General features: G+C 40.2%; 3 protein-coding genes across 5 annotated transcripts in view; 2 read left to right on the top strand and 1 right to left on the bottom strand.

The window, feature by feature from the left end:
* LOC117939597 (rho GTPase-activating protein 20-like) overlaps positions 1-3,110 on the top strand; it is a 21,448-nt gene extending 18,338 nt beyond the window's left edge. For both annotated transcript variants that reach the window (XM_034865047.1, XM_034865046.1), the window contains one exon: positions 2,068-3,110. In XM_034865047.1, coding sequence (XP_034720938.1) covers positions 2,068-2,853 — 786 coding nt within the window. In that variant the 3' untranslated portion in view covers positions 2,854-3,110. The remainder of the gene's footprint in view (positions 1-2,067) is intronic.
* Positions 3,111-5,226: 2,116 nt separating this feature from the next.
* fdx1 (ferredoxin 1) lies at positions 5,227-10,593 on the bottom strand. Its single transcript, XM_034865056.1, has 4 exons — positions 10,073-10,593; positions 6,264-6,388; positions 6,035-6,164; positions 5,227-5,500 (listed from the first exon to the last, which is right to left on the bottom strand). The coding sequence occupies exons 1-4, from the start codon at positions 10,210-10,212 to the stop codon at positions 5,392-5,394; spliced, it is 504 nt and encodes a 167-aa protein (XP_034720947.1). The 5' UTR covers positions 10,213-10,593; the 3' UTR covers positions 5,227-5,391.
* Positions 10,594-10,969: 376 nt separating this feature from the next.
* Positions 10,970-13,627, top strand: part of LOC117939599 — a 4,629-nt gene continuing 1,971 nt past the window's right edge. Inside the window, exons 1-5 of one of the 2 annotated variants that reach the window (XM_034865050.1) lie at positions 10,970-11,330; positions 11,456-11,493; positions 12,621-12,833; positions 12,917-12,985; positions 13,436-13,597. In XM_034865050.1, coding sequence (XP_034720941.1) covers positions 11,457-11,493; positions 12,621-12,833; positions 12,917-12,985; positions 13,436-13,597 — 481 coding nt within the window. In that variant the 5' untranslated portion in view covers positions 10,970-11,330; position 11,456. Of the gene's footprint in view, positions 11,494-12,620; positions 12,834-12,916; positions 12,986-13,435; positions 13,598-13,627 lie in introns of both variants that reach the window. The other variant, XM_034865051.1, reaches the window with a different exon arrangement.

Here is a 13,627-nt window from a genome sequence, read left to right as displayed (position 1 = left end):
GTGTCATAAAATGCCCCTATGCCGCCCCGAAGGGGCGGCGTAGGGGCATTACCTTTTGCGAACTGGAACAATAATTTTATTCTCTAAGTGTCATAAGTACAACTCAGGAATTTTACCTTACCATGTTGCACATATTATGGTTAAGTACTTTCCTAAGTACAACTCAGGAATTTTACCTTACCACACATATTATGGTTAAGTACTTTCCTAATCCCAACTGTACTCAGTATCTTTACAGATACTCAGACAGTTGGGCTTTGGAAGGGACACACCTCCCAGGTGCAGGACACTAACCCCACCTCCCAGGACACCAACGCCACCACCCAGGACACTAACCCCACCTCCCAGGCCACGCACACGTGTTTCTGGGTGGTCAGCCTCATCATAATGTCTGCACCTTGTGAGCTTTGAACTCACGACCACTGGGTCCTCTAATCAGCGTTCTACCACACTGAGCTATCTGATCCGATACTCTACAGTGGTTGGAAGTTGTATTTGTTTTCCATAGTTGAAAAACTGCAAAAATAAATATGGGATTTGATCTTTCCCCCTCAGATTGTTGAGTCAGGCTCTTATCTCAGTGCACCATTTCTATGTGCGTCCTATTTAAGTGTTTGCCCATACACTGGCAGCGAGCAGGACTTGAACCTGACAACGCGCTTGGTCGGGATTATTATCACACACGCTCTGCGCCCCCAACCAACCTCCCAGCAACAAATTACAGAAAAAGCTTTTATTTTTGGAGGAGATAGTTCAGTGTGATAGAATGCAAGTCATGGGTTCAATCATGTAGACACAACATTTATGTAAAGGTTTTACACCCAAAAAAATGTACAGCCACTTTTATGGAATGCAGTTTAACTGTGTACCACCACAATTAGACACTTTGTATGACTTTTACATTGATTTGTTTTGACATAACACATAATACTACTACTATTACTTACTTTACTGTGTCTTTTTTAATCACTTTTTAGACATACTATACTATGGCTTTTTTATCTGTTTTTTCAACATATGTTATGATGTTATTCTAATCACTTTTTTGACCTACTAGGACTTTTTTCCAACATACTATACCATGGCTTTATTTAATCCCTTTTTTTTACAGATTATACATTGACTTTTTTGGACATACTATACTACGGCATTTTTATCAGTTATCTCTACATATTTTACAATGGGTTTCTAATCACTTTTTTGACATACTATGACTTTTTTTTTTCCAAACATACAATACCATGGATCTTTGTATTGCTTTTTTTGACATACTACAGTATAGTATGTTTTTAAACTACCACTGCCATTGTCGTCATAAGCTAACAGACCATTCAGCTTCAGCTCTAATTAGCTGAAACCATCCACTCAAAACACTCTGCTCTAGCACTACATAGTCTTATTATACTTCTTCAGCATAAACAACACAACCTGGGTCTAACATACACACAAGGTAACAGTTGTGCAACTGGAAATATCTCTTAACCTCTTAATCTTAACCACTGACAAAACCATGAGAGCACCGAGTCTTCTCTCGTTAACATTTTGTTGGAGGAAATTTCCACAAACAGTGTCTCAGTTCCTCCAGAGACATATATTATAATCTTTACTGTGGACAGTGTGACCGACCCTTTCAAATGAGCTCAACCCCTCAACATTACCCACAGCAGCTGTTAATGGTGAGAGCATAGTTTTTGCCTAGCATCGATCCGGTGAATGTGATCCAGCATCTACCCTGGCTCCCCGGTCTGACAGGAAGAGGAGGATGGAGCCATGTAAAACTGATTAGCTGATTAATGTATTAATTGATTTGTGAAATGTTTATTCATTAATTGATGTGTTACTTGTTGATTATTTAACTGATTGATTGACTCAATCTTAGCTTTAATCCCACTTTTGTCTTATTTATATTATTGTCTTCTACAGTTACTAATTTCTCTCCCCTGTAGTTTGGACAATAAATACATTTTTCAACCAGAGCCTTTACAAGCTTTGCATATGGCTAAGCACTCTACTCTTAAGTATAAAGACTCTTGACTATAACAATGCACTCTGTGTTTCTACAAACAGGGAGACCCCAGTGATAAGTCGCTCCAACTTGGGAAACCTGTCCCAGTGAAAAGAAATGCAGGCAAAAGGGGAGGAGCAAAACCGACCTCCAGCCAACAGAAGCCCAAAACCATCCACAGAGCCTCAAAAGATGCAGCCGGAGGAGGAGGGAGCCATGTAAAGGGGAGGCCTGGCCTGGACTCCCACAAGCCCCAGCATCCTAACCAGGACTTATCCAGCCCCCCTTCCCACCACCGCTCTACAGGGAGTCTCCAATTTCCCAAGCCCCCCTGGTTCAACACCACCCATGCCCATACAGGAGGTGACAGCACCAACCACAGCAGCGCAGCTGAAAGGGAAGCCAACGAGCTGAAGCAGCCTTCGCTGTCTTTATTCTTCAAGCAGAGTGGTCCGTCTCTGTCCCTGTTCAAGCAACACAAGTCCCACTCAGTGGAGGAGGGATGCAACGCCCGGCTCTACAAGCGCCGGGGCTCAGAGCCCGGACGGCAGGTTGTGGACCGAGCCTCCACCATGACACGGGCCAGGCTGCCCAGCGACCCAGGACTGAAGTTCTTGGAGGTGGATACGCAGGGAGGGACACCAGAAGCTCGGTTCTGCCTCTCCCCCTTTGCCACCAAAGCAGTGAGGGATTACTTCTCCTCTCACCCGCGCAGTAACCCCCAGAGCAGCCAGCAGGTGACGCTCGCTCTGCTGGAGAGTCGCAAGGAATGGCTGGAGAGGTGCAGCGATCCTGCAGCAGAACCAGACTTAGACCAGCTTCTGTTTGCTGAAGAATCTTATGTCTGAGTAGGACTGGAGCAGAACTGGAGCAGAACTGGATTAGATGAATTCAACAATACAAATCACTTAACTTAAACACACACTAAAAAAGAAAAACAAAATGGTTATTATGCTCGGCACCTTAAATGCATGACTGCTTTTTAGTGTTTCATCAGACTCTTAACTCGTTGACCTCTCCCATCCGATACATTTTGCCTGAGTCTGTGACAGGACTGAACATTTATTTAATTTGCTTTGGTAGTAAAAACAAGCTTTCAAGCAAAACAAGCTATTTTATTTTAAAACAGTAGTTATAAAGTATATTTTAAACTACGTTTATTGCCATTAAGGGAATGTATACATGTTTGCTCGAATTGCCTCAATGCTGCATTTACACATGCAGATCACACTAGTGAAAAATGTCCATAACAGTCTAAACTGATGGATTGTTTTTGTATCAGATGCATAATTAAACCAAGTTTGGATACAACTTGGTTTCATTATGCATCTGATACAATAACAATCCATGGGCTTTTTTTAGAAGAATGTAACTTGTGTTTTTATTTTGAACTATATTGGGCCAAAGTCAAAAACCTGCCAATTTAAACTACCTAGTGTTGCCTTCTTTTACCCTAAACAAGTAAAATGATTCATCATTGGATTTTCTGCTGCATTATGTTTGGACATTATAATCTGTCAGGTACCACTAATAAATGGTTGATGACTATACTGACTTTACTAGAAAGTAAACCTGAGTTTTGTTAAGAGCAGACCATTTAAAGAGCCGGCCTAGTACTAGTACTACACAACTTCAAACATGATGTGAGCATCACTGATTTCCTGCATCAGCACTAATTTAAAATGATTTCATTTACAATAAAAGGTTTAAGCACAATAGTTGCATTAACACATAATAGGAGAAATTATGGAAAATATTTTTATTTTACACCAAATCAGTGTACCACTATAGCTTATATAACAGCTAATACAATCATGATTATAGTTTTGATTCTAAAGCATCACATCATGTTGCTGTTGGTATCTTAACTTTAACAAATACATTCCAAAGTTACAAGACTTGTAGATTTTAATGGAAAATTTTAACTGCCTCTTGCTATTGAACAACTCCTTTTTAGGTGACAGCGATTAGGTTTTTCTGTCTTCAGTAAGCCTTTCCTCTTTAAATATTTGGTCATTAATGGCATACACGGTCACAAGTCTTTTTTTTTAACACTACAAACGCTTCTCAGCATTAGCACTTACGTATGCAGTAGAACAATTTGCAGGGATGACCCTTGATTTTCTATTTGTTGCCAACAATGTGGTTTTCCACATGCCTGTATTGATTTGCATTAATCAAATGTGTCCTGTTGCAATGTTTCTATTACATAAATATCCCCCCCCCCCAGATATTTTTCAAGCTTTATATTTTATGCAGCTACAAAATGTTTTTTCAATAGGTCACAAGACTGTTGCTTTATTATACTGTCTACGCCTCCTTTCTATGTACATGTATTCATAAGCCTAAGAAAACCTGCTTTTGCAAATAAAATGACCTGATTAACATGTGACGTAATTATTGGTTTACAGTTGGGTTATCGGTAAGGGGAAATAAGAACATGCTATGCTAGAAACAAGATATTTTCAAACTGAATATATAGAACCTGAAAAAACTGACAGTTCCACACGCCATTAGAAAGGTGATTTATTTTTTATTACATTATTTTTCACTCTATACATAGATATGCGTGTTCTAGCTATGTACAATCACGTGACTGAATTATACGGTTACACAAAGGATCTGATCAAACCAACAATAGTAAGGGCATACATATGTAGAATAAAATATTAGGTGACATCAGCACAATCTCTGAGGCGTCAAGAACTGTTAGTTGCATTGGTTCACAAAGCTGTCAGCTGTGTACTCTTACAGCCGGGAATCTTTTCCTCGTTCGGTGATAATGACTGCATTTACACACAAAGAGAGAGTCTTGTAAATTCAGTCATACTAACAAGAGAAGCACAAGATTCTTTCTTAGCTAATCGAAGGCCCAGCCACAAACTACACGTTGCAGTCTGCAAACTGACGTTCATGTGTCAGTCATAGTGATTAAAAAAACTTTTTTAAGTGATTAAAATTGACAACCTTATATTGGCATATAAGGCCTATTGGCACCTTATATAAGCATATGATATCATGGGTTTGTCTTGGAGTTTATATTATAATATTTTGTCATGATTCCTCACTAGGAAGGCCAGGGTCTCTCATGGTTACAGAGTTTATAGGATTACTCTAAAACTCTTGCCTATGTAGGTTTACTTTCTATAAAAAAAAAATAGGATTAGCGAGTCTAAATCCTGTATTTTTTTATTCTGGTTATTGAAAGCTAGCTCTTGTAGTCTGTAACTTGGAAATATTTCTTAAAAAAATCAAAGAAATGGAAACAACGCTGTGGCAGTCCAGCGCGGCTGACAGATTAACACCCACCATCGTCCCTGTGCTTATTCTCTCAGTCCTAACCGGCCGTAACCATAATGTCTACAGCCACGCTGCCCTGCCGGGGGTTAAGAGGATCCGTCTTTGCTCTGTCGGATGTCCGCTACACTCTCTGGAACCCTGGCCACCAAGCCATCCAGAGACTTTGTCAGACAGATCTGGCAACCCAGGCGAGATCTTCGGGGAGGAAAAATAACGAGTGTTAAGTCTTTAGCTTTCAGGTTGCCATGTTTTCAGCAACAGGCATTCATTATTTACACTCGTTAAATCACCTTTATACACAGACGATTTTATAGTCAGTTATTTGAAACTGAAAAAAGCCTTTTTTGTAAAGTTGGGAGCAGAAGTGTTTTTTCCAATATTTTTATAATGTGGAACTGATAATATGTCACTGATGAGTTTACCCGCTTGTATGCTGAGTTAAGTTGATGCTGGTGTAAAGTTGTCCCTGGCTGATTAATCTCATTACCTCAAAAGAAACATCTCATCAGCATCATGCAGGGTGTGACACACCTGTCAATCTTTTTTCTTAACAGCACATTTAAAATAAATAAAATGAAATAATCCAATTAACACACAAGTATTGTCTATGTAGAGCTGTGGCCACTGACGAATAAAAAATATCCAACTAAAGTAGCTGTGGTCGCTGGAATGTCACTACTGGATGGACAGGTTTGGCCTGCTGTGTGTTCAGGGCAAGTGTGTCCTTACGTGTCAGTCAAGCCGTAGGCTAAATCTAGCATGTCCATCTCCTCGTCTGTGACTGGCCCCAGACTCTTGTAGACGTCCTCGTCAAAGATCAGATGGCATGTGGAGCACGCCAAGGTTCCCTCACACGCCCCTACACACAGAGAGAGAGAGAGAGAGAGGGGCTGCCAATCAGATCTATCCAAATTTCTAAATCTCAGTCTATCTTACACCAAAGACTGTGAGTGTGTACCAAAGCCATCAAAGTCAAGATCTTCATTGATGACAATATCCAGCAGTGAGTCTCCCGGCGACCCCTTTGCTGTGACCTTCTCCCCGTCACGATTGATGAAGTGGACAGTCACCTTGTTGTCTGACCTGACAAAACAGACACAGTTGTCAGTTAACCATTTCTAACTCAGACTGTTAAAAAGACTCATTTCCACGTGCCCGGCTCCCTCCAGCCTTGAAAGTTTCCACCACCCTTCCCTGTCCTCTAGTGGTCAGAGCTCATCACTGCACTCAGACCAAAAGATGCCAAAGTGCTTCAAAACCTCAGCGTGGGAACCCCAGAACAGTGTAAATCATGAGTTTCAATGGTAAGTTAGGACTGATGACATAAAACCTCTCATTAAAGGTGGTTTAATAAAGCTGGAATAATAAAAGAAAAACATTACATGACACACGCATGTGGACCACCCTACTTCACCCTGGGGCTCCGCAGAACGGCCCCGATTCCCTAGATCACAGTTAATATTCTACTCGGCTGTAGTCTTCTCCCATTGGTTGGCTGGGGCCAGATCCTTTCGGCCCCCTGGTCCAATGACTTCTTCAGCTGCCCTCTGACGGAGGAGTGTACCTCTCACATGACCACGCTCATAACAGTTGTTTCACAACCCATGTCTCTCATCCTGTCTCTAGGTATTTTGTACTTTTCCACTGTCCCATATTGTAACCTGTCAATACCAGCTCACCATGTGTTAACAGTCACCACACGTAAGAATAACCTGAAAACCCTCTTCTTTTAAAAAGCACACACACAAAAACACACACAAACACATATATAGATATATATAGATAGAGAGAGAGAGAGAGAGAGAAAGAGAGAGAGCGAGAGAGGAGTTGCAGCGTCCGTCTAGCCCGGCCCACCTGCTTCTCTTCATAGTCACCTGATCAATAATATAACAGTAGAGGGGGGGCAGGCCAGTAAAGCCCGATCCGGCTGGGGAGAGTTCTAGCCGAACCAGGCACCTCTTCTGAACCTGTCTCTTAGTTATGCTGATATAGTTCTAGACTACCTGGGGATTTCCCTTTCTTCCTTCGACACACTGAACGGCTCTTTCCTCTCCCTTTCCATTTGTGTTCATCCTGTCCCAGAAATGCTTGTTACTAACCTAAATATGCTGTGGATATTTAAGACTACTTTTTTTCACCCAGCATATTTTGCCACACCTTGTAACGCCCTGGCATGAACTACTACGACTAACATTTGTAGTCACAGTTCCATTATCTTTATCCAGTGTGCATCACACCCCCCAACCGGGCCCGTCAGACACCGCCTTCCAAGAGCCTCGGTCTGCCCGTCTTTTTTTATTCATGACATTTTGTAAACCAAACGATTTACTGATCAATTAAGAAAATAAGCCAATTTATTCATTGACATCACTATGGTAACTATTTTAAAAAAAGCAAACAAGTAGTTCTGTCTACATAGGGTGAAGAAGCTCTACTAGAAAACCTCCAAGACAATAATGTGAAGGCGTGTGGTGCATGCTACAACAAATCGGCGTTCATGTGGAGCAGTCGATGCTGTCTGTGGTCAAGCTCTTTCTACAGGAGTTGTCCAGCAGTATACTATACACACCACTGACCCCAATGTACTACCACCTGTTTTACATCTATTTATTTTTTAGAATTTATGGTCAAGAAACCTCATTTATATGAAATGATATACTCTTTTGTGTTTTGTCAAAGTTTAGTTTCAGGATACTGTTTCAAAAAAACGTAAACTATTCATTTAAGTAGTGAACTGATCTTTTGTTTAACTTGCAAGGAGCGTTGGATGGAACCATCTATGTGATTTTGGGACAATGTGGTTTAAAGAATCTCAAATTTCTGATATAGAAACGGGTCAAATTGGACAGGAGGGTTAAAAAAGGAGTGGATGCAGAAGAACCTAGTGCACTACTGACTAAGTACTACTATTCCTAATTTGTTCTGATCTAGTGTATAGCCGATGCGTGTTGGGCAAGTGAGCTGCACTCTTAAAAAAAAGTAGACTAAAGAAAACTATCATCAAAGACTCACTAATGTCACTTTCTACAAATGAATAATTCCGTTATAAAGAGCATTCAAGTATACACTAGTCCTGTTAAGTGACCCCATTGATGAACCTCCCCGGCACTCTCAGTCAACCTCTGATTCCCTTGGCCATGAATATTAAACTCAGTGACCTGCTGGAAATCTCAGGACCAGCAGGAACTCTGATAATTGGCTTCTTTTGAGTGGATTATACAAATTCCACACACTTTCTTGCACTACATGATCTTTTAAGACCAAAACATGCATAGACCTGGAAGATCAGATGTCAGAAGACTTCATGTTTTATTCCGACAAAGATAACCACAGAGTCGGATGGACAACGAATGTACTCCCACAACTACCAAAAACAAATACAAGAAAACACGAAGTGGTGACCACAATTTGATCTAAAGAGCCGGCTTGTTGACTGTCCCTTTGGAAAAACAGCTGATTGGCCACCCTTTTTCCGTGTGACATTAAAATCAAATATAGAATTGAAAATAGTTGAACTCAGATTTACATGTAGGCCTATATGCAGATCAGTGTCAGGTTGAAACTTGCTCTGAAAGTTAAGTTGCACAACTTAAGGTAATGTTTATGTCTGTTTGTGTGCTTTAGTTTGAGGTCGTTGCATTTCAGTAAATGTATTAAAAACAAAGTAAACGTAAATGCAGTTAATGTTTAGTTTGTTAAGATATATTATTGTAAGCAATGTAGGTAAGTGTTCATCCGATTAATATATGAAACAATACAATCCACTCAATTACTAAATTAATCAATCAAAATAAATCAATAGCTGGAGCCCTGCATCCATCTATAAAATGCTGATTGGCATAGTGTGGCCAGAGATCTCGCTGGATAAACACAGCGGCATCGGTCACCTTTCAGTCTCAGTTAAAGCTATACTGAGAATAGTTAATTGGTCTCTTCATCTCAGTTTTGGGACATAAACGTTTGTTAAAGCAGAATCTGCTTACATGGAAAATATCAAGCTATGTTGCATACTTTTGATTAATTATTTACACTTACCAAAAAAAAGTTACCAAAGGTAGCCTACTAAATTTCTTACCAAGCATGGTAAAGTATTTGAATATTTTAACTTAGCTGCCCCCCATGACTTGTAACATGCAAGGACCTTGGAAATACCTGCCTGAAACTTTGGTCACCCAAGTGGATTTTTTCCATTAATCTTGGGAGGGTCAGGGTCAGGGTCAGCCACGCACGCCTCTGCCCAGCATTATGCAATTCAACAAGTTGTTTGGCCTTGGGAAGCCTAGCCTTGGTCAAAGCCTTGTACCTGGACAGAAGGATGGATCACTTTAGCCTCATCCAAGGTTTAATCAGCCTTAGGATGATAACACTACCGCCACCCTTGTTGTGACAAACCCAGTTTTCACACAATTTCAGATTTTAATAAAAAAAAAAAAAACGATCATATCAATTAGTTTCAACTTACCATTATGCATATGCTTTTTTTACTCTAAATAAAACCCCACTGACTAATGTGAGCTGTGGCAACAACGCAAATTTAAAAGATTAAATGTAAAGAAAGTGCCATATGTTTCCTACACACGTGACTGAGCCTAGCAAATCTAAGAACAACTGACTTTAGAGAAACGTCTTCATTTAATATCCTGCCAGCTGGTGCTGATGAGCAAGGTCACATGTCGCTACCCGTTTTCTACATTGAGACAGTATGCACGGTTGCGTTCAAACGTTGTTATTTGAGCACTTAGTCAATCTCCCAGTAAATGTACCTACCTTAGAGACTGTGTGCCGGTGGTAAAACTCCTCTGACCAGTCAGCCTGGCTCCAACACTCGAAGTTACTGCCGCCGTCCTCCAGGAATATTCTCGTAACCGGATGTGAGCCAGTCTTCTTAACGCGGTTACTAAAGCCATTTGAAGTAGCTAGCTACAGACACGAAGTTGATAAGGAGCTAGTGAAATATCCGAGCTGTTGGACACGCAGACACAGTCCACTTTGCTTCTCAAGGGGGAGAAACCCAAAGAAGTTTGACTTAGCCCACTGAGCTAGTGAGCTAAGCTAGCTTGTTTTAGCTGCGAGAAGTCACTCTGTCACTGTAACGTTCATTGCGTAACGTCACGTGCAAGTTCACCTATGGCAGGTGCTCGTTGTCTCAGATCCCAAATTAATGAAGTGAAAGGGATGATCCGCTACTAAACACGGAGCAGGCAGATACTATTGCTGCATTCAAACTGCCAGGGTTTATGTAGCTAGTCATGAGCAACAACATGAGACCCATGTACCTCCTAGTAAGAAATCTACACAGGCATAACTTCCTGCCATGACTTTAACAATAAAAGCTTTCGCAAAAAACGTGATTCGATTTTTAAGGGTTTACACCGTCCATAATGTTAAATTGATTATTTGCTTAATAAAAATAACTAGAAATAGTTACTATCCATTTTTGTTGTTGTTTGGGACACACGTTTTCATTCATAATCAGAAGTTGTTTGGTTTACTTTTATTTTGAAAGCCAAACCGACAAGTTCCTGCTGAATGCTGGTTAATTATGGTTGGCTTGATGCCGCTTAGAGTAAATGCCAATTGCCTGTCCACTTGCCTAATAAAAATTGGAACCAGGGGCCCTGGGTTTCTATGAACAACACTGTCACATCTGTAATTTCCACTCTCAATCCACGTTTACTAATATTGATTCAGTTACCCCCCGATTAACAAATTCCATTCACCTATAACATATCTACAGAACCTGGAAAACAGGAAGTTCCATTCCAGTAAAATACCATGCCAAGGGAAACTGAACTGAGTTTGCTGCAGCTATACCAGTGTTGTGTTCAAACGGTTCAAACCTTTATCAGGCAAGAAATTCAGGGCAAAGTGCATCGAACATCAGCTATCATCAAGATATGGGAGCTGCAGTTTCTTCAATAATCTCATTCAATGTTATTATTTATGACCAAGGGGGGTTTATGACCAAGGCTGTGGTATAAAGGTTATCCTTTTGTTTCCGCTGTGTTCTTCACTGCTGTCTCAGGTAAGATGCACACAAACTGACATACACTGCAACAGTCTTTAGGGTTACAGTCACTTATAGAGCACATAGAGTGGAAGGAATCGGGAAGCATTTTAAAGTTGCTGTGTTTCTTCTGGTGTTTACAGGATGTTCAAGTTAGTGATACTGTTCCTGACACTGTCAGGTAAGATCTCACACCCTCCTCTTTCCCTGTAGTTACTGTATGCTTGTTTGATACGTTATTATACTAATATGTTAATTCAATTCTGTGCCAGCATTTATTTAATGTCAAACTACTGAGTGCTTCAATTTGCAGATGATGTGATTCAAAAAGTTTGTTTTATCATAAATACAAAAATCAGTTTGATATTGACATAACTAGATCTAATCTAACTAATCTTTTTATTAAAGATAGGAGGTTCATTACAGATGTTTTCTATCATTCTGAGATTATATAACATAATGGTTTTGAAGGCTTGTCAAGTGGAGATCATATAATAATTTTGCAAAATAAGTATGTCAATAAATAGCTTTTCTTATGATCTTAAAAAATTCCATGTTAATACAAAATAACCCTATGCTTAGATAAGGAAATATCTTCCATGTGATCAAAAGATTTTTTTTTCAATTTTTCATTATCTCCACATATCACAATACAACGTAGAATAAAGGTGTCTTCATGAAAGATTGTTTATGGAATTATTTTCCCGTACACTGGCCTTCACTGGCCCTGTACCATATTTCATTTCAATATTTTGGAGAATATAAACATTCACATTGCTGATTAGAGGCATTTTACAGACTAGGCCATTTAATAACAGTTTAAGAACATTCCCTTTGATGATCCTAGTTAATTATGTAATACTTTCCATGTCATACTTAATTTAGGCTTTGTGGTTTGTTGCCTTGGTACCAAAACTGCTGCTTGTGGTAAATGTATCAGAGCAACTGTTAAGAAATTAAACTTTGACCATTATTGATTTATTACACAGTTAAAGATATACGTATTATTCCGTCTCAATAGTTAATAATTGATGTAAAGGGCCAGTCCGTTTTTTTTTTTAATCTGTCAACTGGCAAGGGACTTTGTTAAATCAGCGAGCCAGATTAATGTTGTATATTCTAACACCACTAGGTTTCTGCAAGTACTTTCTCTGAGCATCTCTTCCACTAAACAAATACGCAGGACGTGCAACCACAGTGTCAAGATTTGCATTCATATTTGCAGATCCTTGGTGTAACTGCCATTTAACAAACTCTCTCAACTTGCGAAGAGAAGGCCAAAAAATAAATAAACAATACCCTTCGCAGGCCTCCAAGCTGCCCCACTTGCAGTCCTGAGAAGTTGGCAGAAGACATCTTCAACCTATAAGCTCCCGGATGGCTTTCACCAGGGCACTGAACACTCCAACATCCGTGAACCAGGGGGCTTCCGACAAGGCACAGAGCCCTCAAGGAGGTTTCTTGTTGACCTTAACACAGGCCTGGTGCAGGAACACATCAGTGAGATGGACAGGAAAGTGGGTAAGTATATATTCCAACCGAATCAAGAAATAACTACCTAAGCCATTTTTTTATTTTTTACATTTTTACATTTCCACTTCTAGCTGTCATTCGTCCTTCTCTGGGCGAGGGATTTGGAGAGATGGAGAGAAGACACTGGCTGACAGATGAGGGTGAGGGAATTGAAGCAATGTTAATGGTCCAGACTGAAATGTCCCGTATTATTATTAATGGACATGACATACTGTGCAGACATTCATGGTCCCCAGCTAAAAAATCCCAATGATTTTGGTCAACTGACCTTCCATCTAGTACCATCATCATATTATATTTACCATTTGTCCGATACTTGGGTTCATGACCAAATGCCTGCAAAACTAATGACATTCCCATCAGCCTCAGCTGTACTTTGTAAAGGGCTAATTAGCTAATGTTAGCATGCTAACACACTAAACTAAGACAATGAACCTTGTTAACCAGGTAAACATCAACTCCCTAGCATTGTCATTGTGAGCTTTTTAGCATGGCTGTAGACTTTTAGTGTTGTTTTTTTTATGTACTCAATAGAATTACACTATATACCTAAACAAGCCTCTATAATCTAAAGGTATTCTGTCTTCCAGTCCCCGTTGATGTTCCAGCCCAGAAGAATGGTGGTGGTTGGGTCCGGGTCGAGGAACCCTCTGCTCCTTATCTCCCAGATGGTTTCAGACAGGGAACCGAACCCATAATGTCGATCCCAGATGGGTTCAGACAGGGAACCGAACCCATAATGTCGATCCCAGATGGGTTCAGACAGGGAACCGAACCCATGA

Source organism: Etheostoma cragini, chromosome 24, assembly GCF_013103735.1.
Source record: "Etheostoma cragini isolate CJK2018 chromosome 24, CSU_Ecrag_1.0, whole genome shotgun sequence".
In the NCBI taxonomy this organism is placed as follows: domain Eukaryota; kingdom Metazoa; phylum Chordata; class Actinopteri; order Perciformes; family Percidae; genus Etheostoma; species Etheostoma cragini.
Note: the sequence above shows the minus strand (reverse complement) of the source record. Positions and strands in the feature narration are given on the sequence as shown.

Bases quoted from the DNA above. Each gene is read 5' to 3' on its own strand.
- fdx1 (XM_034865056.1), bottom strand. From the start codon at position 10,212: ATGGCTTTAGTAACCGCGTTAAGAAGACTGGCTCACATCCGGTTACGA. The intron at 6,389-10,072 runs GTAGGTACATTT...CTGTTTTGTCAG, and splicing joins ACCGGCACACAGTCTCTAAG to GTCAGACAACAAGGTGACTG. The intron at 6,165-6,263 runs GTACACACTCAC...CTCTGTGTGTAG, and splicing joins TCTTGACTTTGATGGCTTTG to GGGCGTGTGAGGGAACCTTG.